The sequence below is a fragment of the Lithobates pipiens genome, unplaced genomic scaffold (genome assembly GCF_037356315.1).
Source record: "Lithobates pipiens isolate NorthernLeopardFrog02 unplaced genomic scaffold, aLitPip1_a1.2 Scaffold_10, whole genome shotgun sequence".
NCBI lineage: Eukaryota > Metazoa > Chordata > Amphibia > Anura > Ranidae > Lithobates > Lithobates pipiens.
Window position 1 is genome coordinate 14912152 of NW_027507686.1, and position 26042 is coordinate 14938193.

Sequence of the window (26042 nt, forward strand, 5' to 3'; positions counted from 1 at the left end):
GTTTCAAAGCCATTTCCATGGTTGTTGAACTCCAGTGAACCACGGGGAGAGCCATTATCCAAATGGGGATAACTTGGAACAGTGGGGAACCTTCCCAGGAGTGGCCGGCCTACAAAAATGACTCCAAGAGCATGATGATCAGTGGCATCGCTTGGGGTGGCTTTTGGGGCTATAGCCCAGAATCTTGGGCCCATAGCTACATAGTTACATAGTTAGTCAGGTTGAAAAAAAAGACACAAGTCCATCCAGTTCAACCACAAAAAAAAAATAATAATAATAATAATAATAATATCATACAATCCCATATACACATTTCACATCAATGTGAAAGACTCATTGCCAGTTATTGCAAACACTTGATTGCAGTTGTTGCCGCCAAGGGTGGCACAACCAGTTATAAGGTTTCTCCCCCCCCCTCTCTCTCTCCCTTCCCCCTCTCTCTCCCTCCCCTCTCTCTTCCTCTCCCCCTTCCCTCTCTCCCCCTCCCCCCTTCGCGCTCTCCCCCCTTTCTCTCTCTCCCCCTCTTCCCCCTTCTCGCTCTCCCCCTCCCTCCCTCTCCCCCTCTTCCCCCCTCTCCCCCTCTTCCCTCTCTCCCCCCTCGCTCTCTCTCCCCCTCTTCCCTCTCTTGTGGTGGCGATTTTGAAATATCATATTTATGGCAAGGTGTTTAAAGGAAACCATTCTGAATGCAGGACTTAATATTTTCAGAGGTTTTAATACAGCTAATGGGAACCATTGAATGACCCCAGGTGCTCACTGTTCAGCATATTTCCCTTTGTTCTGTCTTGTACCTGTGTAGACAGTAAGGCTCCATCCCAGCAGGGGACATTGACATGCTAATGTCGGAACTATTTGGGTTTAAAGATCAAAGGAGGTGACATTCAGGCCTGATCTATGAACATTTCTTGGGACTTGAGAATCGGCCAATCAGAGGTTGATGTAAACTCAGAGCCAATGGGTGCGTTCCATCTTCTGATTGGCCCAGAATGCATATAAAATAGGGCTAGAATTAGCTGATCTGCCCTCTTGAATTCCAGACCACCGGAAGTCCATGTAACGTATACTTGTATCTCTCTTCCCCTCTCTCTCTCTCTCTCTCTCTCTCTCTCTCTCCCCCCCCCCCTCTCTCTCTCCCTCTCTCTCCCCCTCTCTCCCCCTCTCTCCCCCTCTCTCCCCCTCTCTCCCCCTCTCTCCCCCTCTCTCCCCCTCTCTCCCCCTCTCTCCCCCTCTCTCTCTCCCCTCTCTCTCTCCCCCCTCTCTCTCTCCCCCTCTCTCTCTCTCCTTTTTATTATGCCTCTTTTCTATTTCTAATTATTTCTTTCTTAGGACTTATCTTGAAATATTGATAAATATATTGAAAGTGTATGTTTGTTGTAAGCATATGACCTAAATGATCTTGGCAGCCTAAGCAGCTCTGTACTTGTAACATCACTTGAGTTATATGATAAGTTCTAATTATTCTAAAGTTTCTTTTCTGTATAAATAAATGTAATTGTTTATCTTTTCGCACTGTTATCGTTCATTTTTATTCTTATGTAGACAAAGGTTTAATCACTTATTTTCTCGTATCGTTAGTCATTTAAGTGAGATATAAAAACAGCCATAACACTCTCCCCCCTCTCTCTCTCTCCCCCCTCCCTCTCTCTCTCTCCCCCCTCCCTCTCTCTCTCTCCCCCTCTCTCTCTCTCTCTCTCCCCCCCCTCTCTCTCTCCCACTCTCCCCCTCTTCCCTCTCTCCCCCCTCTCTCTCCCCCCTCTCTCTCCCCCCTCTTCCCTCTCTCACTCTCCCCGCTTCCCTCTCTCACTGTCTCTCTCCCTCATCCACTTCCCCCTCTCCCCCCCCTTCCCTCCTCCTCTCTCACTCTCTCTCCCCTCTTCTCCCCTTCACTCTCTCTCTCTCTCTCCCCCTTCCCTCTCTCCCCCCTTCCCTCTCTCACTCTCTCTCTCCCTCATCCACTTCCCCCTCTCCCCCCCTTCCCTCTCTCACTCTCTCTCTCCCCCTTCCCCCTCCCCCCCTTCCCTCGCTCACTCTCTCTCCCCCCTTCCCCCTCTCCCCCCTTCCCTCCCTCATCCACTTCCCCCTCTCCCCCCCTTCCCTCTCTCACTCTCTCTCTCCCCCCTTCTCCCCCCTCTTCCCTCTCTCCCCCTTCTCTCTCCCCCCTCTCCCCTCTCTCTCTCTCTCTCACCCCCTTCCCCCCTCCCCCCTCCCCTCTCTCACTCTCTCTCTCCCCCTCTCCCCCCTTCCCTCCCTCATCCACTTCCCCCTCTCCCCCCCCCCCCCCTTCCCTCTCTCACTCTCTCTCTCTCCCCCCTTCTCCCCCTCTTCCCTCTCTCCCCCTTCTCTCTCCCCTCTCTCTCTCCCTCACCCCCTTCCCCCTCTCCCCCTTCCCTCTCTCACTCTCTCTCTCCCTCACCCCCTTCCCCCTCTCCCCCTTCCCTCTCTCACTCTCTCTCTCCCTCATCCACTTCCCCCTCTCCCCCCTTCCCTCTCTCACTCTCTCTCTCCCTCATCCACTTCCCCCTCTCACTCTCTCTCTCAATCACCTCCCTTCGCTCTCTCTCTCCCCCTCTCCCTTTCTGTACTGTCCTGGGATAGGTAAGACTACATGAAATGCCTCTAGGTGGTCTCTGTAAATAACAGGGGATTAGAATACTAATGACGACGGCTCAGCTAAAAAAAAAAAAAAACGTTCATTGGGATTAGGAGAAGACAATCTGCTCTCATCTGGGAAGTAAACAGAGATCTTCTGTAATAAACCCGATCCCCGCTCCACGGAGAAAACGTCCGATTCCCCGCAGCCAAAAAAAGTGATATCCCCCTGAAGGGGTATCATGTAGAGGGCAGCTGCCCGGGGCGTAGAGGAGACCGGGGGCACAAATGCATCATGCAAGGAAGAAAATCTCTTGAGGGTCAACTACACATCATGGCTGAAAGTGAGTCAAATGATAATTTTTATACAATTTTTTTTTTTTTGTTTACCAGAAATAACATCATTTTAAGTAATATAACATGTTAAAGGCACATGACATAATTGGAAGGGAATGCATTTCGGGTAAAAACAGTCATAAAAATTAAAACTGATCCCTGATTGGACGCCATTTGTTTTTTGGTTGTATTCAATAAGCATAACCATATGCAAAAAAACAGAAGAAGAACAGATAGAAGTTTGTAAGGATGCCATCAACTTCATAAAAAAAAAATGATACATTGTACATATATTATACAGTGACTTGCAAAAGTATTCACCCCCTTGGCTTTTTCCCTATTTTGTTACATTACAGCCTTCAGTTCAATGTTTTTTAATCTGAATTATATGCGATGGATCAGAAAACAATAGTCTAAGATGGTGAAGTAAAATTAGAAAAAATATATACATAAAACGATTTTTCAGAAATAAAAAACGGATAACTGGCATGTGCGTATGTATTCACACCCTTTGTTATGAAGCCCATAAAAAGCTCTGGTGCAACCAATTACCTTCAGAAGTCACATGATTAGTGAAATGATGTCCACCTGTGTGCTATCTATGTGTCACATGACCTGTCATTACATAGACACACCTTTTTTGAAAGGCCCCAGAGGCGGCAACACCTAACCAAACATTGCCAGGAACTCTCCAAACAAGTAAGGGACGATGTTGTTGAGAAGTATAAATCAGGGTTAGGTTATAAAAAAATATCCAAATCTTTGATGATCCCTAGGAGCGCCATCAAATCTATCATAACCAAATGGAAAGAACTTAGCACAACAGCAAACCTGCCAAGAGACGGCCGCACACCAAAACTCACGGACCGGGCAAGGAGGGCATTAATCAGAGAGGTAGCACAGAGACCTAAGGGAACCCTGGAGGAGCTGCAGAGTTCCACAGCAGAGACTGGAGTATCTGTACATCGGCCGACCATAAGCCGTACGCTCCATAGAGTTGGGCTTTATGGCAGAGTGGCCAGAAGAAAACCCATTACTTTCGGGCGGAGGGTGGAAGCTGGCCCAGCCTACATCCTAACGACCAATCAGCAAACTGGGGCAGCTCCTGCCCTCTGTCTATTGCTGTGCTGCCCTTTCCGGTGTCAGGTCTGCACCTTCTGTGCCACCCGCCCTCCACCCTGTGTAAGATAGGACAGGGAAAAGGCCTCCGTCACTGCCATGAGGGACAGGGGAACCCAGGAGGATGTGAAGAGGGTCTGGAAACTGTAATAGAATCTAAAGGAAGTGATATGAAGGGGGTTCTACAAAGAGGGTGAGGACAGGAATTTGAAGGGGGGCTGAGGATTGCAATGTGAAGGGGGGGGGGATTCCATAAATAGGGTGAGGACAGGAATGTGAAGGGGGGCTGGGGACAGCAATGTGAAGGAGGGGTGCTATAAAGGGGGCGATGACAGGACTGTAAAGGAGGGGTGATATGAAGGGGGGCTGGGAACTGCAATTTGCAATAGGGGGTGATATAAAGGGAGGCTGAGGGCAAGAATGTGAAGGGAGAAATATGAAGGGGGTTCTATAAAGAGGGCAAGGACAGGAATGAGAAGGGGGGCTGAGGATTTCAATGTGAAGGGGGGGGTTCCAAAAAATGGGGTGATGACAGGAATGTGAAGGAGGGCTGGAGACTGCAAAGTGAAGGAGGAGTGCTATAACAAGGTGAGGACAGGACTGTGAAGGAGGGTGATATGAAAGGGGGGCTGGGAACTGCAATTAGCAATGGGGGAGGGGATATAAAGGGAGGCCGAGGGCAAGAAGGTGAAGGGAGAGATATGAAGGGGGTTCTATAAATTGGGGAGGACAGGAATGGGAAGGGGGGCTGGGGACAGCAATGGGAAGGAGGGGTGCTATAAAGGGGGTGGAGACAGGACTGTGAAGGAGGGTGATATGAAGGGGGGTTGGGAACTGCAATTTGCAATAGGGGGGTGATATAAAGGGAGGCCGAGGGCAAGAATGTGAAGGGAGAGATAAGAAGGCGGTTCTATAAAGAGGTTGAGCACAGGAATGAGAAGGGGGGCTGAGGATTACAATGTGAAGGGGGGGGTTCCATAAATGGGGTGAGGACAGGAATGTGAAGGGGGGCTGAGGATTGCAATGTGAAGGAAGGGGGGTTCCATAAATGGGGTGAGGACAGGAATGTGAAGGGGGGATGTGAAGGAGGGGTGCTATAAAGGGGGTGAGGACAGGACTGTGAAGGAGGCGGCGATATAAAGGGGGGCTGGGAACTGCAATTTGCAATAGGGAGGTGATATAAAGGGAGGCCAAGGGGCAAGAATGTGACGGCAGAGATATGAAGGGGGGCTGGGAACTGCAATTTGCAATAGGAGTAATATAAAAGGAGGCCGAGGGCAAGAATGTGAAGGGAGAGATAAGAAGGGGGTTCTATAAAGAGGTTGAGCACAGGAATGAGAAGGGGGGCTGAGAATTGCAATGTGAAGGGGGGGTTCCATAAATGGGGTGAGGACAGGAATGTGAAGGGGGGCTGAAGATTGCAATGTGAAGGGGGGCTGAAGATTGCAATGTGAAGGAGGGGTGCTATAAAGGGGATGAGGACAGGACTGTGAAGGAGTGTGATATGAAGGGGGGCTGGGAACTGCAATTTGCAATAGGGGGTGATATAAAGGGAGGCCGAGGACAAGAATGTGAAGGGAGAGATAAGAAGGGGGTTCTATAAAGAGGTTGAGCACAGGAATGAGAAGGGGGGCTGAGGATTGTATTGTGAAGGGGGGGATCCCAGAAATAGGGTGAGGACAGGAATGTGAAGGGAGGGTTCTATGAAGGGGTTTCTATAAAGGAGGTGATGACAGGAATGAGAAGAGGGGCTGAGGATTGCATTGTGAATGGGGGGGGGGGGTTCCATAAATGGGTTGAGGACAGGAATGTGAAGGGAGGGTTCTATGAAGGGGGTGAGGACAGGAAGGGGGCTGGGAACTGCAATTTGAAATATGGGGGTGATATCAAGGGGGACCAAGCTCAAGACTGTTAAGGGGGGCTGAGGACTGTAATGTGAAGGGAGGGATGATGTGCGTGGGGGGGGGGGGGGGGGGACTGAGAGCACTGGTGTAAAAACAGGATTGTGATGTAAAGGATCTGAGGCTAAGTTCACATCACTGCGTTCTGCATGTAGGCGGCCCATTTATTACCTTTTTTTTTAAATTGCGCCGTACTGAGCTGCATGGTACTGTGGCACCATGTGGTTTGGCACTGGCAAAAACGTGCCATGTTTGCCAATGCACAGAGGTGCCATTAAGAATCAAACATGTGATTCGATCTCTGCGACACATCAAGCGGATCACTGGCCGGTTTCGATTTGACAAACTCGCTGATCCGTAGTCCCCGTCATGCATCCGAAATCCTCAACCGATGGCAATGGCGGGCTGGCTAGGAGCTGTAGTTCGCCAGCCGCTGAGATCTGCAGCTCCGTAAAGCCGCGCTCTAATGCAGATTAGACAATGAGCATCAAAGATTGGTTGCTATGGTTTAATGCAAATATGCACTGAAATGCACTTCTGGTAAATAAGCCTCGGCGCCTGAACGTGATTAAAAGCAAACTCAAGCATAACATAGGGAAAAAAAAAAAAAACATAACTTTGCTGACAAAGTAGTGGATCCTTTGAACATTCTCCAGCAGGCGTGAAAAAAAAACTAAAAAAAAATAAATAAAAGATGCTGAAATGAAAAGGCGCTTGTTATATATACATAATAAGCAGAATAAATACATAATAAGTAGGAGGGAGATTAGACAGGAGAATGCGTTTTGGCGTCTTATCTGCCGTTAACGTCGTGTGATTCTGAATTGTGTTGAATATTTCTGGGGCTTGTGTACCTTAGAGTGCATCGGGGGAAGAAATTCACGGCGGCTACACATGCATTACGCTTTTTTTTTTTTTTCTAAGTGGCTGGATATTTTCTTTTTCTCGCCTATGAATTTACATCAAAGCTCCTCCGCCGCCACCTTCCCTTAGGAAGGCTTCCGACTGGTTCAAGGGGTGCTTACGCCTTTTACATTAAACATGGTGCGACCCTTTAAATGTGATCTAAAAGAAAAATAAAATGAGCACACAGCACTTCACTAATTGGATTTAAGTGTATCTCTTTTTTTTTTTTGTAGTTTTGAAAAAGTATAGGGATGGGTTGGAATCCCTGTTAAAGCAAAATATGGTACAGCAAATGGCGAGCGCTCTATCCAGGGCTTTTATCTCTCAGGGAATAGGTGCACGTACTCCCTCACTTCTTGTCTCCACCCCCCAGCCACCTCCAAGTACCGTCCCTTGTCTCCACCCCCCACCCACCTCCGAGTACAGTCCCTTGTCTCCACCCCCCACCCACCTCCGAGTACCGTCCCTTGTCTCCACCCCCCACCCACCTCCGAGTACCGTCCCTTGTCTCCACCCCCCCACCCACGTCCGAGTACCTTCCCTTGTCTCCACCCCCCACCCACCTCCGAGCACCGTTCCTTGTCTCCACCCCCCACCCACCTCCGAGTACCGTCCCTTGTCTCCACCCCCCAGCCACCTCCGAGCACCGTTCCTTGTCTCCACCCCCGAGCACCATTCCTTATCCACAACCCTTCTCCAAGCACCGTTCTTTGTCCCCATCCCCCACAAAGTACCGTTCCTTGTCTCCACCCACCATTCCTTGTCTCCAGCCACCTCCGAGCACCGTTCCTTGTCCCCACCCCCGAGTACCATTCCCTGTCTCCACCACCTAGTACAGTTCCTCGTCTCCACTCCCCACCCACCTCTAAATACCGTTCCCTGTATCCACCTCCCCCAGCCACCTCCAAGAACCGTTCCTTGTCTCCATCCCCCAGCCACCTCTGAGCACCGTTCCTTGTCTCCACCCCCCCAGCCACCTCCGAGCACCGTTCCTTGTCTCCACCCCTCAGCCACCTCCAAGCACCGTTCCTTGTCTCCACCCACCTCCGAGCACCGTCCCTTGTCTCGAACCCCAGCCACCTCTGAGCACCGTTCCTTGTCTTCACCCCCCAGCCACCTCTGAGCACCGTTCCTTGTCTCCACCCCCCCAGCCACCTCCGAGCACCGTTCCTTGTCTCCACCCCTCAGCCACCTCCAAGCACCGTTCCTTGTCTCCACCCACCTCCGAGCACCGTCCCTTGTCTCGAACCCCCAGCCACCTCTGAGCACCGTTCCTTGTCTTCACCCCCCAGCCACCTCTGAGTACCGTTCCTTGTCTCCACCCCCCGCACCCACCTCCCAGCATCGTTCCCTGTCTCTACCTCCACCCACATCCGAGTACTGTTCCTTGTCTCTAACCCCCACCCACATCCTAGTACCGTTCCTTGTCTCTACCCCCCACATCCTAGTACTGTTCCTTGTCTCTACCCCCACCACCTACATATTGTTTTGCTGTGCTTTGTATTGAATTTGTTAATGAAAACATGAAAAGCAGTAAAACGCATCCCCTGTAGCCAACAATAGCCCTACCACGCATCATAATAATCCTCAGCAACAATAGATCCACCCCAGCAAAAATACATAGCAAAAATACACTCCTGAGAGTATTTGTCCGCCAGCAGCAATAGATCCACCCCAGCAAAAATAGACCCCCTTCCTGCAACAAAATAACCATCAGCAATAATAGACCCCCCCCTTGCAACAAAATACTCCTCTCAACACACTCCCCAAGAGAATTTGTCTACCAGCAACAACAGATCACAGAGCAGACAGCAATAATATACCCTCCAGTAGCCATCAATAATAGACCTCTCCCTCAATAGTAGATTCCTCACAGCAAAAATGCCCCCCACCGCCCCAGTAATAATAGATCCCTCACCAGCAACAATAGATACCCCCATCAGCAACAACAGATCCCCTAGCAGCTCAATAGACCATACAGCACACTTCAGCGCCTCTTGCCATTGCATACATTCAATGCTGGAGGTGCAGTAACTGCATTCCCCCACGTTCCCGCTAAAAAATAGCTATCCAATCTGGAGGGGCGAAGTTTTATAGCAGAACCAGCGGTAGTAGCAGAATTTCTAACCTCTTCCAATCTAATGAGAACCTTTGAGGCTACAGAACGTTGACATCCTTCAATATGTAGTGGGGTTGTGAGGCATGATGGGTGCAAAGATGGTGAAAGTAATTGGGCACTAGACACTTCTTGGATACAAAAGAGGTTTTATTTCTTTTAACAGTCCTTTTTATATTTTGCAAGGGAAAGAGGGTTAGGGCCAGGACACCCTTAAGTAGTTTCAATTTCAATAGGCAAATTCTGAGACTTCAATAGGAAAACAGCCATATAGGGAAAGGCCCAGCAAGGTGCCACATCTGCACGTGCAGGTTTGCTGTCTCCTATAGCAACAGCATTTAACAGTTCCTAATGCAAAGGTCAACGGTTCTCTCTGCTTCACTACAATGTCCACTTGAGCTCCTAGTCTCTCACTGGCCTCTCTGATTCACTGACTCTGAATCCCATGAGCTCCTCAAGGCTTTTGTGGTGGTATCTACCTCAAGCGTCACCCATGCTTCCCTGCTGGGTCCCTAGCTTGGCACTTAGGATACCTGTTAAGCTTCACCCCCGCTAACCGGCTTGGTCCCTGGCTTGACACACAAGGCTGCTCTGCAAGCGTCACCTCCGCTGGTTGGGTCCCAGACTTGATCACCGCCTGAAGTTTCCAGATTCCCCACCATGCCCGTTCGGTGAGAATGTTGCTCCGGTACTTGCTTCAGTTACTCACTGTGGTCCCCGGTAAAGGTGGTTGGTTCCCTTAGTGGCGACAGCTTCTCCTCTACCTCTGACCAAGACAGGTTCTCCTGCCGGAAGTCTGGCAGCCAGATGCCATTGGGATAGGCCCAATCTCTGGCCTAGCAACCTGGGGCAGACAACACACGTCCACCCAGACACCAGTCCGGGTGGCACAGAGCCTAGATCACCTAACTCCCCCCGAATATATAGGTTCTCCCAGCAGGTCAAGGGATTAAAGAAAACCCCTGCCCATTGGCTGAGATATCCCACATACCCATAACTTGACCTTGAAATGTCCTTCTCACATCTAATACCACCAAGTGCCCGGCCACCTAGTGGCAGAAGAGAAAAGTACAATAAAGCTAAACTTAGAGATCCTTTCATTACTCCCTATAACTATTTACTGTAGCTACCCCTGGTAATAAGGAACTTGGTGAGGAGCCCCCTGGCTAAACCCCAGGGCACTACAGAGACATACATAGATGAATGAATCTGAATACATAGATTCTTTGTTTGTATCAAGGTTGTCACCAGAACAAGAATAGAGGGGAAATCTTTCAATGAGGACACCTGTTAAGGAGAGCACTAAGCCTAGGTTCACACCTATGAGTTTCTTAGTGCATTTTGCTGTTTGTGGAAATGCACTACAGTCCATTTAACATGGTTTCCTATTGTACACGTTCACAGCTATGTGTTTTTCTGGTGCATTTTTGGAAAGGGTCGGGGGACTTGTTTTTCCTGCAGCAGATTGCGTTTTGCGTTTAATAGACCCACACCAAAAATGTTTTTCATGCGTTTTGCATTTTCTTTTCTCCATAACACACTGTGTATAGCTGGTTGTTAAAGTGGGGCTCCGCCCAAAAGGGGAAGGTCCGCTCGTCTGCCTCCTCCACTTTTGAATTTGGCACCTTGCAAGGGGGGAGCAGGTAACTGATTTTGACAAGTACCCGCTCCCACTTCCAGCTGAAGTTTGCTGCAACCAGCCCAACAGTAAAAGTCAGCAGCTACAGGATTTGTAGCTGCTGACTTTTAATTTTCTGGTGGGGGGGCTGGAGCTCTGCTTTAAAGGAGCGGGCTGGGAAGTCGGCCACCATGTCCTTAATAGCTAATGAGGGGGCTTCCCCACTGATAGCTAATTGTAGAAACAAGAATTGCCAGTCATAAAATAAAAAAAATCATCAAAAATCCCTTTGGGTCTGGTATGGATTTTGAGGGGAACCCCGCCCCAATTTTTTTTTCCACATTTTTGTGTAGGGTTCCCCGCAAAATCCATACCAGACCCAAAAGGCCTCCCTGCCCCAAAGCACCCTCCTATGTTGAGGGCATGTAGCCTGGTATGGTTCGGGGGCTCATCCCCTCCCTTTTCCTGACCTGCATGCTCAGCTAAGGGTCTGGTATGGATTTTGGGGGGAGCCCATGCAATTTTTTTTTTTTTTTTTACGTTTTCTAATTTTTTTTTGAGTGGGATTCCCCTAAAAATCTATACCAGACCTAAAGGTGGGACACCTGGTGTTGCCACCTCATCCCTTTAAACCCGAACACATATGATTTAGACAGATTCTGAGGCTAACTAAATGCAGATAAGGCAACACGTGAGTTTAATTACCACCTTAATCAGCCACAGAACCTGGTTAATATGTGTTGGGGTTTAAAGGGATGAGGTGGCAACTCTAGGGGGACCCCAGGTCGTTTTTTTCCCCCAATTTGTTTTGTTTTTTTCTTCACATTCAGCTGTCAGTAAGGGAACCCGCTGACGGCTCATCGGCTGTTAAGAACGCGATGGCTGGCTTCAGCTATACACAGTGTATTAAAGTAAATCTTCATGCATCTAAGAAAAGTTGAGGTCCAGTTGGTGGTTTTGAGGAATTTCTTGCCTGCGGTGGGTGTATCTGGAAAAAGCTCTCCTGCATCATAGACAGGTGTGCAGAAGGTATTCCTAGTTGCCAGAGAAAGTTTATGGGACGGGGTGATTCTCTCTGCCAATGCAAGTCTATGGGACAGGTGCGACCCTCTCTAAATGATAGTCTATGGCATTGGTCATCAACCCTGTCCTCAGGGCCCACTAACAGGCCAGGTTTTAAGTATTACCTTGGGGAGATGCAGTCTAGAATTCTGCAATCACTGAGAAGCAAATGATATCACCTGTCATGTATTTCAGTTATCTTGAAAACCTGGCCTGTTAGTGGGCCCTGAGGACAGGGTTGATGACCACTGGTCTATGGAACAGGTGTAATTCTCTCTACTATAGTGACCCTCTCCCCCATTGCAAGTGTGATTCTCCATCCTAATGATAGTCTATGAGACAGGTGTGATTCTCTCTGCTAATGTCATTCTATGGGACAGGTGTGACCCTCCCCCCCAATGCAAGTCTATGGGACAGGTGTGACCCTACTCCCCCCCATGCAAGTCTATGGGACAGGTGTGACCCTCTCTAAATGATAGTCTATGGAACAGGTGTAATTCTCTCTCCTATTGTTAGTCTATGGCACAAGTGTGATTATCTCTGCCAATGTAATTCTATGGAACACGTATGACCCTCTCCCCCAATGCAAGTGTGATTCTCCATCCTAATGATAGTCTATGGGACAGGTGTGATTCTCTCCCCCAATGCAAGTCTATGGGATAAGTGTGGTTCTCTCTGACAATTTAATTCTATGGGACAGGTATGACCCTCTCCCCCAATGCAAGTGTGATTCTGCATCCTAATAATAGTCTATGACAGTGTTTCTCAACTCCAGTCCTCAAGGCGCCCCAACAAGTCATGTTTTCAGGATTTCCCTCATATGAAACGGCTGTGGTAATTACTAAGGCAGAGAAACTGATCAAATCACCTGTGGAAAATAATGGAAAACCTGAAAAAATTACCTGCTGGGGCATCTTGAGGACTGGAATTGAGAAACCCTGGTCTATGATACAGGTGTGATTCTCCATCCTAATTATAGTCTATGATACAGGTGTGCTTCTCTCTCTGCCAATGCAAGTCTATGGGACCGGTGTGATTCTCTCTCCTAATGATAGTCGATATTGGACAGGTGTGGGTCTCTTTCCCCTTGATAGTTTATTAGACAGGTGCAATTATCTCTGTTAATACAAGTCTGTGGGACAGGTGTAATACTTTCTCCAAATGATAGTCTATGGATCAGGTGTGATTTTATCTCCAAATGATAGTTTGCGAGACAAGTGTGACTCTCGTTCCCAATGCAAGATTATGGGACAGGTGTGGGTCTCTCTCTATTGGATAGGTGTGGCTCTTTTACCAATGTAAGCCTATAAGTTAGCTTTCACTCTATCTGCTCAGTCCAGTCTATGCCACGATTGAGCGCTCTCTCTCTCCCAATGAAAGTCTATGGGACAGGTGTTCCTGCTGTCTGTCAATACAAGTGTATGGCACATATGTAGCTTTCACCCAATGTAAGTCTAGGAAGCAGGTGTGACACACTTTATTAATGCAAGTCTTTGAGACAGATTATAGATTTCTCTCCCAGTGACTCTATTCACCACTGCAAGTCCACGGACACATGTGACTCCTTCTGTTAAAGCAAGACTATGTGATGGGTGCATGTCTCTTTCCTGTCTATGGGACAGGTGTCACCCACTCCTAGTGCAAATCTACGGGACAGGTGTCACCCACTCCTCCCAGTCCAAGTCTATGGGGCAGGTGTTAACCACTCCTGCCAGTGCAATGCTATGGGACAGGTGTCACCCCCTCTTCCAGTGCAATGCTATGGGACAGGTGTCACACAGTCCTCCAGTGCAAGTCTATTTGACAGGTGTCACCCACTCCTCCAGTGCTAGTCTATGGGACAGGTGTCACCCACTCCTCCAGTGCTAGTCTATGGGACAGGTGTCACCAACTCCTCCAGCGCTAGTCTATGGGACAGGTGTCACCCACTCCTCCAGCGCTAGTCTATGGGACAGGTGTCACCCACTCCTCCAGTGCTAGTCTATGGGACAGGTGTCACCCACTCCTCCAGTGTGAGTCTATGGGACAGGTGTCACCCACTCCTCCAGTGTGAGTCTATGGGACAGGTGTCACCCACTCCTCCAGTGTGAGTCTATGGGACAGGTGTCACCCACTCCTCCAGTGTGAGTCTATGGGACAGGTGTCACCCACTCCTCCAGTGTGAGTCTATGGGACAGGTGTCACCCAGTCCTCCAGTGTGAGTCTATGGGACAGGTGTCACCCACTCCTCCAGTGTGAGTCTATGGGACAGGTGTCACCCAGTCCTCCAGTGTGAGTCTATGGGACAGGTGTCACCCACTCCTCCAGTGTGAGTCTATGGGACAGGTGTCACCCACTCCTCCAGTGTGAGTCTATGGGACCGGTGTCGCCCACTCCTCCCAGTGCAAGTCTATGGGACAGGTGTCACCCACTCCTCCAGCACGAGTCTATGGGACAGGTGTCACCCACTCCTCCCAGTGCAAGTCTATGGCGCAGGTGTCACCCACTCCTCCCAGTGCAAGTCTATGGCGCAGGTGTCACCCACTCCTCCAATGCAAGTCTATGGGACAGGTGTCACCCACTCCTCCAATGCAAGTCTATGGGACAGGTGTGACTTTGTCTCCTGGACAAGTTTGTGAGATCACCAGACAAATGTAATTTTGTCTTCCAAAGCAAGACTACGGATCAGGTCTCTGTGGCTGGAAAACGAAATCCCAATTTAAAAAGGGTCGGTCCAACCAATAGTAACATTCGAGTTATAGGCGGATCTTGGTGACTTGATTCTGCCCCGGGCATTTTATATGTTTTTGATACTTCAAGAGTGCGCCGTATTTCCTGTCTCTGGTCCTGTCCACCTGGGGGGTGCAACCCAACCCAACCTTGTGTGCTCCAGACCCTCCTATAACTTTCTCCATAAGAGATCTCACCAATAGCATCTCCGAGTGATGGAAGAAACTGAAATGTCTGTTTAGGATGGACTGACCCTTTAACAGTTGATCAGATAATCTTGCACACAGTAATAGATAAATGCTTTGTTACAGAATTTGCTTCTATTGCAATAAATTGTTGCACAATCCGCTCCAATGTAGTTTTGGAAAATCACACATTTGATGGAAATGATACATATTGATACACATTTGCCATTACTTAAGACATGCATCCGGCCAGAGTGCACATCACATTAATAACTTTGTTTCTTTTTAATTCCAAAATCCTATTTAGTGATTGTTACAAATACAGAAAACAACAAAGCTACTAGACTCTTCCGTGATCTCGTACCACGCGGTCTACAATGGCTGTTGTCAGCTGAAAGGGCTCATAACTGCTCCATACTGCTAACTGGCACACAACAGAACTTACAGCAGTATATGTTTTATTATATGGCAGCTGGCTGCATTCGTTTTCTTTTTAGGCTTTCTTTTATTTTCACCTGGTGATCTGGCTGGTAAGTCTGTTGTTTTGCAAAAGAATAAGCTGTCCTGCAGATGTAGCAGAGTGTTGAAACAAACCATTTACTACTGACGGGGTGCTTACAATGAAAATGAAGGAAAGGCTCCCTGGAGCCGCACGATCCCCATGACTAAGCTCTGAGGGGCAGAGTGAAACGAGTTGGGGGCGTGGCCTGGTTGAAGTGCAGGCTGAGGTTGGCATTCACATACCTGCCAGGGCTGCCCATCCATCAATGGCGCCCTAATCCATGTGTCCGGCCCCTTTAGGACACCGGATGCATGCATTCCAATGGGGGAGGAGGTGTTTTTTTGAAGCACTGATTGGAGCCAGAGGCTCTAATAGGCTTCAAAATAGGGAGGGCTCGGGGTGCAGAGGATGCAAACGGAGCCCACCCAGGTGTGTTACAATAGTGAGTAAATATTCACTATTTTAACACTGATCTTCCTCCCGACCAGGCGTGACACCTGTCACTCAATTGGCTGAAAGGACAGGCCATCCTATTGGAAGCCGAGGAGGAGGGGAGGAGTCGCACGGCCACAGCTATGGAGGAAAGGACACAGGAGCCGCTGCCTGATTCCCACCACCACTGCCCGATTCTCGTTACCTAGATGGGGTAAAACAGTGACCTGGGGGGAGGGATGGTGGGTTTGAGTTGCCGCCCCCCCCCCCCCCCCCCCCAAATGAAAAACACCAGCCGTCACTGATGCCCAGCATAGGGACGGCATGGATTTGCGGCTCCGGGGAGTCTTTGCTTCATTTTCTGTGATCATAGAAGCTGGGAGCTACCTCCCTTGTCAGCTCTCTCAGCGGCTGAGGTTTGGGATTTACACCTCGCTTCAGCGAGCTTGAGAGGCACACAAAGCAGTCCAGGGTCGCAGGGGTGCTTACAATGATCAGCTTTTATTTATGGCAAACCTTTGTCCTGAAAAGAGAAAAAAAATGTTGCTGTAACTGCAGGGTGAGCTGGAGTTTGGCTTCAATTTGTTAGTGTATCTAAATCTGCTAGTCCATCTTATACTCCCCTTTCCCAAGACTGATAGTGCTGCTGTCCAAATGTGCCTCCTGTGCTCCTTCTTCCAGAGTGGGGGGGCACTCTTAGGCTCGGTTCACATATATGCAAACCGGATGCATTTTTAACCTCATTTGATCCGCATAACCCATGAACCAGACCGGCTTTCAATGCCTCCTGTTCACACATGTCAAGGGCGACCACGGTTCATTTTTGAAAAGGGTCCTGTGCGATTTTGGGTCTAGTTCAGGTGCGAATTCACGTAAAAAAATTGCACCTGAACCGGTGAACAAAGCCGCACCGGGCTCCGGACTGCAAACCGCAGCCGGACATGTGTGACCCTAACAGGTGTGTTACTGGCCAGATCACCAGGTGAAAACAGAGGGGAAAAATGCCTAAAGAAAAAGGAAACGAATGCAGCCACCACATCTAATTGGTAAGCTGCACTATATTACATTTTTGGTTTTGGGTTTAATATCGCTTTAACATCATTCTGAGTAATATAACATGTCAAAGGCACATGACATAATGGAAGTGAACGCATTTCGGGTAGCAGCAGTCAGAATAGTGAAGACTGATCCCTGATTGGATGCCGTTGTTTTTTTGGTTGTATTCAATAAGCAGAACTGTGTGCAAAAAAGCAATGATAGAAACTTGTATAGATATCTTAATAAAAAAATAAAATAAAAAAATTATACACTGTACATATATTATACTTACATTGTACTTATCCTTAGACCCCTAGTGCTGGAGGGCTCAGTTTGACAGCTAAGTCTTTCATAACATTTGCCTGTAGGGGGGGCCATTTTTTTTACTAACAATTTTTCGCTGAGATCAATACCACATTAACAGACCAAGCTGTCCAGCAACTGCGGCAGTGAGAGCTTTGAGACAATCTATTTCCGATGGACAGGGGTGCTTACAATGGTCATCTTTTATTCATTCATTTAAAATTTTAATCCCAAAACATATAAAAAAAAAACTGCTGATGTAACTGCTTAACCACTTACAGACCAAGCCTCTTTCTGAGATTTGTTGTTTACAAGTTAAAAACTTCTATTTTTTTTGCTAGAAATTTACTTAGAACCCCCAAACATTATATATATATATATATATATATATATATATATATATATATATATATATTTTTTTTTTTTATAATATAATTTTTTTTTTATTACACCCTAGAGAATAAAATGGCGGCCGTTGCAATACTTTTTGTCACACCCTATTTGCATGCTTTTTTCTTTGGAAAAATTACACTTTTTTTAATTAAAAAAATACTAATAAATAATAAAATAAAATTTGAAATAAAAAATAAATAACCATAAAGTTAGCCCAATTTTTTTTTACATTATGAAAGATAATGTTACGCCGAGTAAATTGATACCCAACAAGTCACACTTCGTGGAATGGCGACAAACTTTTACCCTTAAAAATCTCCATAGGCGACGTTTAAAAACTTCTACAGGTTGCATGTTTTGAGTTACAGTGGAGGTCTAGGGCTGGAATTATTTCTTTCACTCTACTGATCGCGGCAATACCTGACATGCGTGGTTTGAACACCGTTTTCATATGCGGGGGCGCTACTCATGTTTGCGTTCGCTTCTGCATGCAAGCTCGGTGGGACGGGGTGCCTTTAAAAAATATGTATTTTTTTTATTTTACCTTTTTATTTTTTATTGTTCCCTTTTTTTTTTTTTTTTTTAATTGTGTCACCTTTATTCCTTTTACAAGGAATGTAAACATCCTTTGTAATAGAAAAAAAGAATGACAGGACCTCTAAATATGGGATCCGGGGGTCAAAAAGACCTCATATTAACACTAAAATGCAATAAAAAAAAATTGTCATTTGAAAAAAAAAAATGGCCCTTTAAGAGCTATGGGTGGAAGTGGCGTTTTGACGTCGCTTCTGCCCGGCAATGATATGGAGATGGGTGGGGGGCCATCTTCCCCCTCATTCATCTCCATGTCAAGCCTGGAGAAGGATCGGATCGCTTCCGCCACTGCCGACGGCTCCGGTAAGTGGCGGAGGGGGGCCCCTCTCCCGCCGTCGATTAAAGTGATCTCGCAGCAAATCCGCCGCAGAGACCATTTTTATCTGAAAGCGGACCGCCCGCTGAAGAAGAGGATCCAGGGGTTATAGCAGCCTGTTCACATATCTGAGGGCCGGCCGACCACGGTGCATTTAAAAAAAAGAGTCCTGTGTGTTTTTCAGTCCAGTTCGGGTGCGTTTTCAAGTAAAAATTTGCGCCTAAATCGCACCGGAACAGGTGAACAAAACCGCACCAGACACCTTTTGAAAAAAAGCAAGGGAAACATGTGAACCCATCCCTTAAGGATCAGTAAGCTTCAATATATCCGCTTGACCTCTAGAAGATTTACCCCCACCCCCCTCTTCATGACCAGGTCATTTTTTGCGATACGGCACTGCGTTCATTTAACTGACAATTGCGCAGTCGTGCGACGCTGTACCCAAATAAAATTGATGTCCTTTTTTTTTTCCACAAAAAGAGCTTTCTTTTCTTATTTTTGTGCTATAAATTTGAAAAAAAAAGAAAAACAATATTTTTAGTTTTTGGCATAAAAATATCGAATAGAAAAAGAGCTTTCTTTTGGTGGTATTTGATCAGCTCTGCGTTTTTTATTTTATTTTTTTGGTTTTTTTTTGTGCTATAATTTAGAATTTTGAAAAAAAAAAAACAATTTTTAGTTTTTGGTATAAAAATGCCCAATAGAAATATTTAAAATGTAAAATTGAAAAACTGATTTCTTCATCAATTTAGGCCAATATGTATTATGTTACATATTTTTGGTAAAAAAAAAAAAAATCCCAATAAGCGTATTTTGATTGGTTTACGCAAAAGTTGTAGCGTCTACAAACTATATTATATAGTTATGACTTTTTTTTATATACTAATAATGGTGTCTGTCAGAGACTTAAAGAGGAAGTAAACCCTTCCAAACAACTTGGACCTATAGGTAAGCCTAGATTAAGGCTTACCTGTAGGTCCAAGCAATATCTCCTAAACCTATATGGTTTAGGAGATATTTGCCCGAAAATGGGCACCGCTGTCTACGGCGCATGCGCCGTAGACAGCGGCGCGCATGCGCACTAAATGCCTAAATGCACTAAATGACTGCGATATTGCAGCAGACAATCTGACAATAACTGACACTTAATGCTTTGTGGGAACCAGTGACACTAATACAGTGATCAGTGCTAAAAAAATATGCACTGTCACTGTACAGATAACACTGGCTGGGAAGGGGTTAAACATCTAGGGCAATTGCTGAGTTAACTGTGTGCCTAACCAGTGTTTTTGTAACGTGTATGTGCTTCTTTTACTAGGGGAAGAGATGGAATTTATTCCCTGCTTTCCAGAAACACAAAATCTATCACCCACCCCACGTCAGAATGAGATCTGCCTAGTTCACATAGACAGACCTCCGTTCTGTGTGGTTTACCAGTGATCGCCGGGCACCAGCAGACATCCAGTGCCCGGCACCCGCAGATCGGCTTCTGCTGGTGCTTCTGCATGCCCCCTTTGGGCGGAAGTGCATGATCATGTGTAGGTAATGTGACGCAGAGCTGTCACCCTTTAAAGTTGCTATATGGCGGTCAGTAAATGGATATACAATATTTGTTTTGGGGTTTAATGCCACTTTGAAGGGTCAGTGCAGCCAATATTGATATTTCAGTGTTTGGTAGGTAGTGGAGAGCTAATAAACACATATATATATATATATATATATATATATATATATATATATATATATATATATATATATATATATATATATATATACATATACATATACATATATATATATATATATATATATATATATATATATATATTTGTGTGCATATTAAATTGATGTGGATTTCTATTCTATTTAGCAGAATATGATACTTTAGAAGTTAGGTCCTGAGGAAGTGACGCAATCAGCGAAACGCGTTGACTAGCAGATGAAATGCACGCACCTCCATTTTATGAAATTGAAGCACGAATATATTAGTAGGAGCTATATGTATAGTGGTCCCAAGTGAGACCCACGTATCATATTGTGGCAATATTGTTCTTAATGCATCACTAAGGCACTGTGCTTTATTTTTTAAAGTATTGTATAATATAGATTTGATCTTATTTTATAAATCGGATTCTGTCTCATGTGGGTGCCAGTAAAGTCCGTCACTAGCAGGACTGGTTCTTGCAAACTTGACATATTATGGAGAACAAAAGGAGTGGAAACACTCAAAGGTTTGTGGGAACCACCAAGCTGGCCAACAACAGAGCAAGGAAATATTTATATGATTTCCTTTATCTGGAGGTTGAAGGTTCTGAAGATACAAGGTTTTTGTATTTATTTATTTATGTTACATTTTTAGTTTTACCATAACTTTGTAAAAATATACCAGGAGACGTCACCATTCGAGATATACAATGAGAACCCAAGGGGTGGCTCTACGTACTATGCTCCACCTATAACAAAAACCTTGCTTTTGCATGGACTGGCCCTTTAACTGGTTAAAAAAAAAATACTACATACAGGTAAATTGCTCCACTAAATATTCAATACTATCACAGATTTTCATGCAAATTGCTACTCTCTTATTCAGAGAGAGCTTTTAAACAGTATGTCACATTAAAAGCCTTAAGGCACCCTCTGATCATACTGATGTTGTACAATCTAATGAAAGTTTTTAATAAAACAGTTTGACTATTATTAAAGATAATGATAGGAATGAGCCCCGTAGGACTCCAGCAAAGGCCTCTTACCAGCTCTCTCTTGCTCTTTGATGAGACACTCATAGCTGTCCTGAGATTCCCTGTCCAAGGTGCTGATCAGCAACACGTCCCCATTTTCCCTATTCACAGCAACAGGAGAGTCTTCAGGGGAGGGTGACACCAGCTCATACCAAGGAGACTGAAGCTCTCTAGACACCAAGGTGGTAATGATGGAGCCAACAGGGGTATCCTCAGCAATGGAGACAGCAGAAAAGGAATCTGGTGACACAGGGGACCGTTTCAGCCTGTTCTTTTTCCAGGTGCCCTCCTCTATATAGACAACAGCCAGTTCTTTGACCCTAGGGTAAAACCCTACTTCTAGGTTACTGGCAATGATGGTACCCTCAGGAACTGGCACAGCAGAGGAGTGTGAAGACAATGAGGGACCTTTTGGTCTGTCCATGTCTTTATCTTCTCTTGAAAGGGTCTTTATTCTTGGAGAGAGCTCCATTCTATTGACAGTGCTAACTGGGCCATCAGTGAGGTCTTCATTGTTGGTAAAGGAGTCTGGTATAGCATGGTTCTTTATCCTTGAGAAGATACCCCCTTCTAAAGGGGACCCAATGGTGGTACAGGAGCCTAAAGACAATGAGGAACATATGAGTTTGTCCATAGCTGAGATGGTGTTTTTCCTTTGAGGGGGCTCCACATCCATGGCGGTGCCACATGGACCATCAGTGGTGTCCTCATAAGTGGTAGAGGAGTCTGGTATACCAAGGTTCTTTCCCTTTGAGAAAATACCCAATTCTAAATAGGACCTAACAATGATATCCTCTGGAACTGACACATTACAAGATCCTGAAGACAATGGGGGATGTTGAGTTGAGAAGGTGTTTCTTCTTTGAGAGGGCTCCACATCCATAGTAGTGGAATATGAGCCATCAGTTGGGTCCTCATAGGTGGTAGAGGAGTCTAGTATAACAAGGTTCTTTCTTCTTGAGAAGATATTCAGTTCTAAAGAGGATCCAACAGCGATATCCTCTGGAACAGACATAATACCAGAACCTGAAGACAATGTTGAGAAGGTCTTTCTTCTTGGAGAGGGCTCCACATCCATAGTAGTGGAATATGAGCCATCAGTTGGGTCCTCATAGGTGGTAGAAGAGTCTAGTATAACAAGGTTCTTTCTCCTTGAGAAGATATTCAGTTCTAAAGAGGATCCAACAGTGATATCCTCTGGAACAGACATAATACCAGAACCTGAAGACAATGTTGAGAAGGTCTTTCTTCTTGGAGAGGGCTTCTCCTCCATAGTGCTGGTATATGAGCCATCAGTTGGATCCTCATGGGTGGTTGAGGGTTCTGGGGTGTAATTGGATCGTTTAAGTCTCAGAATGTCCTCTATATCTGCTATAGGAAGATCTTTTATCCTAGAGAACTCAACAGGGGTATCCTCAGCAATAAGTTTCAGCATCTGTTGCACCTCCAAAGGGTCTCCAGCAGTGGTAACATCATGAAAAGATATAGTGGATGAGTCTGGTGATTGTTTCAGGCTGCCATTGTCTAATGTTGTAGGCTTGCTGGAGATCTTCAAGAAGGAGTCACCAGTGGTGGATGGAGCAGATGAGTCTACAGCCAGGGACCGTTTTAGTCTAGTCACCTCTTCTCTATCCATTGCCCCGAACTTCTTCATCCTGGGGGAGATCTCCACTTCCAAGGGGGCACTGACCAGAGGAGGCTGCCCATGGTCCCTGGCAAATATAGTCAAGTTGACGCTCTTCTTGAGGTTCAGAATGGACTCCACCAACACCACCTGGCCAGTTTTTGGGATGACAAAGAAATAGTTGCTGATGGGGTCTGCAAAGTAGACCAGGTCGGCGTTGGTGCCCAGGTCGGCGTCCTCTGCGCTCACCCTATAGACCTCCGACTTGAGTCTGGTGGTGACATCCAGGCTGATCTTGGACAGGTAGGTGGTGGGGCTGAACTGGGGGGCATTGTCATTGAGGTCCAGGACATGGACGGTGAGCAGGGCCAGTTCTGTGACCGTGTGCTCGGGGGACAGGCAAAGTTTGCAGCATAGCCCCAGTGTGAGCAGATATCTGGACCGGAGCTCCCTGTCCAGCTGCTGGGAGGTCCTGAGGGACAGCTGGGCATACCTGTGGTGGAAATAAAGCTCAAAGTGAGAGTCGTCCTCCCCCAGGAGCTGCAGGTGCCACCTCCGTCCTGCCACCATGGAGCACCACGGCTCCCGGCTCAGACGGTTCAGGTGGATGGTCAGTCCGTTCACTCTGGTCCCTGCCGGTCGGTTCTCCTGGACTGACCCGGAGAAGACAGGTCTTCTGTTCCTGGCTCCATCACTCCGGGCTACCAGGGACAGGAGGAAGACTCTGAGGAGGCAGCGGAGTAAGCTGGCACTGCCCATCCCGGTGAGAGAAGAGGACTGCTCCGGTGCTGAGAGGTTCTTCTAGCAGAACATGGTCCTCAGGCTGGAGAGACGGAGCTCTGAGCGCAGCTACACAACTCTGCCTGCACTTCCGCGGCCGGCCTGTGGGGGGAGCGAGAGCAAAGGCTGAACCATGGAGCTGACAACTTGTTCCCAAATGCTGGGGACAGTCTCCGATCTGTGTTCATTTATGTCTCTGTATATTCATGTATTTCTCTGGATATTCATTTATTTCTCTGTATATTCATGTATTTCTCTGGATATTCATTTATTTCTCTGTATATTCATGTATTTCTCTGGATATTCATTTATTTCTCTGTATATTCATTTATTTCTCTGTATATTCATGTATTTCTCTGGATATTCAAGTATTCCTTTTCTCTGGATATTCATTAATTTCTTTTCTCTGGATATTCATTTAAATCTCTATATATTTCATTATTTCTCTGTATATTCCATTATTTCTATATAGATCCCTGCATTTTTCTATACACTTATTTAAATATCTGTCTATTCCATTATTCCTCTGTTTATTCCTTTATATCTTTATATATTCCTTTATTTTTCTGAATATTCCTTTATTTCCCTATACATGCCTTTATTTCTGTGTATATTCCTTTAATTCTTTATATATTCATTGTTTTTTTATATACTCCTTTATTTCTGTGTATATTCCTTTATTTTCTCTATACATTCTCTTATTTCTCTGTATATTCCTCTATCTCTCTGTACATGCCCTTATTTATCTATATATTCCCTTATTTCTCTGTATTTTCCTTATATTCCTTAAATTCTTTATATATTGCTTTTTTTATATATATTCCTTTATTTCTCTGTATATTTCTTTATTTCCTTATATATTCATTCCTTTTTTTTTTATATATATTTCTTTATTTCCTGTATATTCTGTTTATATTACTATGTATCCCTTTTATTTCTCTGTAATTCTTTTTGTCTCGCTGTGTGTCCCTCTGTCCATTCTGTCCAGTGTAAAAATTGAGTGTCACTCTGCTTTGTATTAGATTGTTTTGTATGTTTTTTTCATTACTTTATGTTGGTCTACCTCTGCCTATTCCTCTCTCTGCCTTTCTTTAGCCTCTATGTATTTTACCTGCCCTCCTCTCTTTCTCTCTCTCTCTCTGCCCCCCTCTAGCTCTTTCTCTGCCCCCCACCCCCATCTTTCTATTTACCTCCTCTCCTCCCCACCCCATCTCTCTCTCTCTCTCTCTCTCTCTCTTACCCCTCTGTCTCTCTGCCCCTATTTTGTTCTTTCTCTGTGTTCTCTTTCTGCCCTCACCTCTCTCTCTCTGCCCCCATCTCTCCTCCCCTTTACCCCTCTGTTTCTCTGCCCCTACCTTGTTCTTTCTGCCCTCACCTCTCTCTCTCTCTCTCTCTGCCCCCATCTCCCCCCCTTTACCCCTCTGTCTCTCTGCCCCTACCTTGTTCTTTCTCTGTGTTCTCTTTCTGCCCTCACCTCTCTCTCTGTCTGCCCCCCCCCCCTTCTGCCGCCATCTCTCTGTTCCTCCCCCCCCCTTTACCCCTCTGTCTCTCTGCCTCTACCTTGTTCTTTCTCTCTGTCACCTTTCTGTCCTCCTCTCTCTCTCTCTCTCTCTCTGCCCCCCCCATGCCCCGCTCTCTCTCTTACCCCCTGCATCACTGTCCCTTCTTGCTCTCTCTGCCCTCCTCTCCCTCTCTGTCTCTCAGCCCCTATTTTCCCCTTTCTCTGCCCCCCACCCCCATATTTATTTTTACCTCCTCCCCACACCATCTCTCTCTCTCTCTCTCTCTCTTACCCCTCTGTCTCTCTGCCCCTACTTTGTTCTTTCTCTCTGTTACCTTTCTGCCCTCATCTCTCTCTCTGCCCCCCCCTTTTTCTGCTCTCTCACTTTCTGCCCCCATCTCTCTGCTCTGCCCCCCCCCCCCCCAATGCCTCGCTCTCTCTCTTACCCCTGCCTTCACTGTCTCTTCTTGCTCTCTCTGCCCTCCTCTCACTTCATCTCTGCCCTTTTTCTCTTTCTACCTTCCTTTAGTCTCTCTGTATTTTTCCCCACCCTCTTCTCCCTCACACTCTCTCTCAGCCCCCCTCTGCTCCTTTCTCAACCCCCATATTTCTATTTCCACACTCCCTCTTGCCTCTCTGCCCCATCACTCTCTCTCTCCTCTCCTCTCCCTCCCTCTCTGCCCCATCTCTCTCTCTCTCTCTCTCTCTCTCTTACTCCTCTGTCTTTCTGCCTCTAGTTTGTCCCCCACCCATCTTATCTATTTCCCTTCCATTTCTCCCCTTGCTCTCTTCTCTCTATCTCTCTTTTTCTGCCTCATCTCTCTGCTCCCCTATCTTTCTCTACTCCTCTCTTTCTCTGCCCCCCTTTACCTCCCCCTTTTTCCTTTCTCTCTGCCCCCTCCCTGTTCCCCATGTTCTCTTCCTCCCTGTCCCCCACGTTCTCTTCCTCCCTATCCCCTTATCTATCTGCCTGTCCCCCCCATTCTTTCTTTCTTTCTTTGTCTCTCTTCTCCTTCCTTCTCCAACCTTTCATACCCCCATCTCTCTCTCTTTATCTCTCTTTTTTTTTTTTCTCTCTCTCTTTCTCATATCCTGCCCCCTTCTCTTTGCCTCGATCTCTCTCTTTCCCTATCTCTATCTTTTCTATTATAATCTTAGTATTAATAGTGGGCTTCAGTGGCTGATTGCAAGCCTGGGACAATCCACATTTCTGCAATAAGCTAAGGCCCTGGTAAAGGGGACTTTCAGAACCCCCCCCCCCCAAACCTGTTGGCTTGTTC

At 46.5% G+C, this 26042-nt stretch overlaps 1 protein-coding gene across 1 annotated transcript in view; it reads right to left on the reverse strand.

Moving 5' to 3' along the window:
* LOC143927509 (neural-cadherin-like) overlaps positions 1-23291 on the reverse strand; it is a 189547-nt gene extending 166256 nt beyond the window's left edge. Inside the window, exon 1 of the mRNA XM_077451614.1 lies at positions 20870-23291. Coding sequence (XP_077307740.1) covers positions 20870-23240 — 2371 coding nt within the window. The 5' untranslated portion in view covers positions 23241-23291. The remainder of the gene's footprint in view (positions 1-20869) is intronic.
* Between the last annotated feature and the right edge of the window lie 2751 nt (positions 23292-26042).